The sequence below is a fragment of the Belonocnema kinseyi genome, chromosome 5, assembly GCF_010883055.1.
Source record: "Belonocnema kinseyi isolate 2016_QV_RU_SX_M_011 chromosome 5, B_treatae_v1, whole genome shotgun sequence".
Lineage (NCBI taxonomy): Eukaryota > Metazoa > Arthropoda > Insecta > Hymenoptera > Cynipidae > Belonocnema > Belonocnema kinseyi.
In genome coordinates, this window is record NC_046661.1 from 43600471 (window position 1) to 43606033 (window position 5563).

Below are 5563 nucleotides of genomic sequence, written 5' to 3' on the forward strand. Positions count from 1 at the left end.
GAAAGTTTTTGATTAATGTGATTAAGTAATGCATATAACAAGCTTCAGGAAACCATGCATTTAGCATTTAACGGATCGCCACGGTACAAGCTGTCTATGCTCATACAAATTTTCTTCGAAAATGCATTTTTATACATGAAAACTTTTCGTTTGTGTTTGTGCTCTACCCGGATAGGCTTGACCGAACGCATATGTTCGCGGAACTCCTCGAGAAAAATTTGGGGGTTTGGAGTAAAATCTTCCGAGAGAACGAATTTTCCTGGAATACGCAAAACAGTACAGTATACAAATTCGATAGGCGATGTGGCGACCTCCAGCGCGTTAGAGCGGAGTCCAAGTCGGACTGTTGAAAGAGAGTGTGACCATCCCTTGTTGGCGTGACCCATTCTTGAGGCTTTTAAGTAGAGTTGCCACCGCTTAACCATGCCGTTAGAAGTGGGATGGTAAGCTGTGGTGCGATTCCTATGACAGCCAAAGAGCTGCAAAAGCGCGGCGAAGAAGCGAAATTCAAATTAATTACCTTACTCGGTGGTCAAAGTTTCGGGAGAACCGCAACGCGCGACCCATTTGTCTACGAAGGCTCTGTAAACAGTTGCTGCTTCGATTTCTTTGAGAGGGATTGCCTCAGGCCATCGAGAAAAGCGATCAGTGATGGTGAGACAAAATTTGTAACCATCGCTTTCGGGAAGCGGATTCAACAAGTCCATATGGACGTGCTTGAATCGTCCGTCTGGCGCTGTAAAATGATCTGGCATGATATGGTTGTGACGCGATACCTTCGACTGCTGGCAAGCTAAAGATTCCTTGCACCAATTAGAAAGGTCACGACACATTGAGGGCCACACATAGCGCTTAACAACAATCCTGCTTTTCACCTGGATGCAAAGATGAGCCAGATTGTGGAAGAGGTCGAAAACACGACGTCGGAGTGATTGTGGGATGTATGAACGTGAGGCTTCGCCCGTGAGTTAGCTATATAGCGAGGTATGAGCGGTATCCCACTGTATCTTTTTAAAATTCAGAGAGCATTCTGAGTCTGAAATTAGTTTTTTTAGTTACGCGTCGTCCATTTGAGCTTGAGTTAATTCGAGCAGACTGAAGTCGGTAGGTAAGCGGGTGGTTTCAACACGTGAAAGCGAATCTGTGGTAAGGTTCTGACCTTCCGATAAGTATTAGAAGTGCCGAACGGATTCGTACATCGCAATAAGCTGGCGATCGTAAGTGCTGTAAACACATTGTAGTGGCGAAAATTTTCGTGAGGAAAAGGCTAGCGGCCTCCATTCGCCATCGATCATCTGTTCTAACGATGTGCCTATGCCATAGTTGAAGGCGTTATTTACCAATCGTTTCGGGGCGTCGTGTGATGGATGCACTAAGATAGTCGCTTTAGTCAGATATTTTTTTACCTGTTCCAACGCGGCTTCAGAGCTGTCGTTCCATTGGATATAGCGGTTGTCGTTCTTGCGCGAGTCGCGTAGATACTCGTTATGCGAAGCGTGCGTCTTAACTGCGTGAGAAATAGCTCAACGGTAATAATTTACCATGCTTAAGAATCTTCGTAATTCGACTACGGTTTTTGTCTTTGGAAATTCGGTAACGGCACGTACCTTTTAATGCATGGGGGCACAGCCATCACTGTTGACCAAATAGCTAAGAAACTCCAATTTGGGTTTTCCGATCAAACATTTGGATGTTGTAATTCGCAAGGAATAACGCTTGAATCGGTCGAAGACGATGCGTGGATGCTTCTCATGCTCCTCAAGATTTTAACGCGCAATGAGAATTTCATGGATGTACGCGAATGCGAAAGGCAAATCTCCAAGACTGCAGTTTATGTAAGGCTGAAATGTTGAGCCCGCGTTTCTCAAATTGAAAGTCATGGATGTAAATTCTAACAACCCGAAAGGGAATATTACCGCTGAGTTGGGTATATCCTCTGCAGCTATAGGCATTTGATGGTACGCCTGTTGTAAGTCCAGTTTAGAAAAGATAGTTTTTCCGCGAAGGATGGTCGTAAAATCGAATATTTGCGGTACCGGCTATTTATCGGGAACGGTGACGCGATTTAATCGACGAAAATCGCCACATTCTCTCGAGTCACCGCTCTTCTTTCTCAACAAATGGATCGGCGATGCTCATTGGCTGCTGGACGATCTGCATATGCTGTCGCTGATCACGTTTTGAAAAATTCGTTTGGTTGCTGACAGTTTATCCGAGGGCAAACTCCCGACTCGCTGAATGAGAGGCGGTCCGTTAGTGATAATGTGATGTTTGACATCATCGGCGAGGGTACCGGTTGCTCGAGAATTGGATGTTAGTTCCGGATAGTCAGATAAAATGTTAGAGTAACGATCTGTTCGATCAATAAGACTTAATCCGAAACCACGCTTGCGGCCGAAGGATTTTACATTGGTGTCGTTTGTTGCGAATAACGAGAATCGTTTTGTTTGTTATTTTTTAGCGTAACAGAATGAGCAGGTAAAAGTGAAACGTCCGCATCCGTGTCTATGAAAAAAGGGACCTGAATTTAAGTCGCGGACATGGAGACGTTTGGAACTTGAGGCGCCTGAATCGACCGTCTTCAATCGACCAGGCTGCTTCGGTTATCCGACTGAGATGTTTCATTATGCGTTTTTGAAATTCAGGTCCATGGTTGAAATACGGCGACACGCGGAGGGCGAGCGCGATTACGCGCTGTCGTGTTGGTTGTTGTTGTTGACCTGCTTGGCGGATGCGACATGCATAAGTGAGGGACCTGAAGCTTCGGAAACTTTGTCGGCTAAAATTGCTAGTGCGATAAATATAAGGAGGGCTTACCGTCGGAAATTACTTCCCCCTTTAAAAGTTGTCGAAGGCGCGACTCATCTGAAACAGCAAAACAGGATATTCAACGCGCTTTGATACGTTCGTAAACATCAGGAGGAAACGGGTTCATCACAGCAATATCTTTGATGTCAGGTATCAAGTCGCGGTCTAAATTTTTCTATCAAATGCTGTGCCATGGTTGATTGATCGGTAATTTTACTTTTTTGAAATGATGCCTCGACCGCGATGAAAAAAGAAGTCGGATCATCGCGCAAAAATGGTGAAATTTTCGTGGAAAATGACTCGATGCGATTGTCCCGGATGACGGCAAGTCGCTGAAGGATCTGCATGACGTTATCCTCGAGGCGGGCTCTGCGCCCGCATTGTCAAGAGGCATTGTGCTGATCGAAGCACAACATACACGAAAAAAATGAAATTACTGCAAAAATGACAAGCTTAGGCACAAAAAATAGTGACAACATGCCGCACATCGAAATGCGTCGATTGAATTTTTATTTTTATTCTTGTCGAGAATTGACGGATATAAAAAAAGGCATAATTGCTAATAACTATGCATGTGAAGTGTTAAAAATGAATTAAGTTGTTCGCGGAATCCAATTTTCTTTAAAATAGGCTACATTTTAGAAAGAAAAAGAATTTCTGAAAGCGGTGTCTTATATATAAAAAACATTACGTTTGTCCTAATAAAAGAAAATCCAAGAAACACAGGATTTCTTAACAGTAACACTGGACAAGACTTGATCAAAATTATGAAAAAATTTTCGCGGTAAAATTTCGCTGCGGTACGCGACTGCCCTTCCGGAGCGTGGGTAGCGTTACATAAGGGAATTTGTAGAAAAAACCGCCAAATATAGCTTACACTTTTTAAAATAAAGAAAAGAAGAAGAGAAGTTACCGATTAAATTACTTGTAAGACGAAGTGCAGGACTGCGATGATTGTTGAAGGAGAAATCACTTAGACGTGAAATCTGGTCTTGGCGTCGAGTGACAGCGTCCCTCCAGAAATTAGGGAATTTTCCCCAGCGTTTAGTCGTGAGAATTTGGAATGCTGGTCCCAGGAAGTTGATTTGGTGGCCTAGATGAGAGATTGGTACTGGTCGCCATGCCGGAATTATCTAGAAAGTTCGTGTGTGCCGACTCCAACGTAGTCTCAGGCGTCCATTTTCTTCATCGAGTTCACGAGATGGAGAAATGTGAAGCCTCGTCGGGGTCACCAGTTGTAGGTAATGGTATGATGATGTTAACTATTTGTATCTGACTTCATGCTTGTTTGTGCACCTACTAGCAGGATTGTGAAGGATGAAAGATGGGTGACACACAAGTTTCACTCAAACAGACGTTGGAAACAGACTTGGAAACTCGCCAAGCGCGGATGTGGGAAATTAGTCCCTACAGAAGCATCCTGTCAGAACCATCTAGCGATGGCCTGGATTGGTTACCGGAAAGCTTTCGATTCAACCGCCCATATATTTGTAATCTGTCTGTTGAAAATCATATTTACGATCTTATCTGGAAAACGTAGTTTAACAATTAACAACGTCACGTTTCAGAGAGGTTTCGTTAAGGGTGACACCATGAATCCACTTCTCTTTTGCCTCACATTATACACACTATTTCTCGCACTTCGCCATTCCAAAAGGTGCTTTTGTGGCAAACCTGAAAATAGAAAGCCTAATGTCACTCATGTAATTTACATAAATGATTTTAAGATCTATGCTAGAAATAAAAAGCAATTATACTTAGCTCCAGGGATTGTATAGGACTTCTTTCGGGAGATTGGAGTGAAGTTCGGGTTAGATATTGCGCCACGGTTTATTTGAAGCGAGGAAAACTGAATGGGACCTCCGAAGATCCTGAGCTTGTCGATAAAAGCGCTATACGACACCTTGGCGCTGGAAAGACCTACACAAGTAAAAATGATTTGACTTGACTCCAGGACATCGATGTCTGGCTGCGCTTCAAAGTTGAGGGGAAACATGGGCCTTTTTCTTACTTTTATGGCCACGACAGGTAAAACGGCGTTTACTTGTGTCAAGTCGAGCCTTGTCTTGGCTAAGAGGACGTTTATTGTCGTAAGACAAGCCTTGTCTTGGCTTAGATGATCGGCGTAAACTTGCCTAAATGCGAACCTCTTGCGGCTCACAAATGGCATTAGAATTGATGAATCAAAAATCTGTAATGATTAAATTAGTTATTTTTGATGAAAAAATTTAGAATCTGTGGGTTTGAACGAGTATCACTCTTTAAACTTTTCTTAAAAAATATAAAAATTGTAACTTTCGAGAAGGATCTCCTAAATCGTTAGCAATACTAAAAAACAAACATCAGCAGACTCGCAACCCCCGTTTTTTATTAATGAAAGACTATATTTGATGGCCATTTTTTTCACTATACACATTCCAAAATCTGTTGAATCTTAACAAAATTAATTGTTTTATGCACAATAATTAATAATAAAGTTGAACTGTTCCGGCATTTTCAAAAAAAAAATCCCTTGAGGGGGTGAGCTACCCCTAACATTTATACTGTTATATTTCCTTATTCCATTACTATATCGTGGTGTAAAACTCTTGGATACCAGCTCCACAGGAGATATTGTCGTATTTCTATGATTTTATTCTTTTTCTATGGGACCTTCAAAGGTAATAAAAAATTAATGATTCAAAGTACAAAAAAATTTTCAAAAATTTAATATTTCAATAGTTTTGAGTTTTAATGTTACTTTTTATAATCCTGG

The 5563-nt window shown here is 42.0% G+C and overlaps 1 protein-coding gene across 5 annotated transcripts in view; it reads right to left on the bottom strand.

The window, feature by feature from the left end:
- LOC117173270 overlaps window positions 1-4993 on the bottom strand; it is a 12179-nt gene extending 7186 nt beyond the window's left edge. For 2 of the 5 annotated variants that reach the window (XR_004467150.1, XR_004467149.1), the window contains exons 1-2: window positions 4566-4993; window positions 3722-4482 (exon numbers count right to left, since the gene is read on the bottom strand). Coding sequence is in view for 1 of the 5 variants with exons in the window: in XM_033361744.1 (XP_033217635.1) it covers window positions 4437-4482; window positions 4566-4978 (459 nt within the window). In the remaining 4 variants the exon portion in view is untranslated. Of the gene's footprint in view, window positions 1-3041 lie in introns of those variants that run through there. The other 3 variants (XR_004467151.1, XR_004467152.1, XM_033361744.1) reach the window with 3 other exon arrangements.
- Between the last annotated feature and the right edge of the window lie 570 nt (window positions 4994-5563).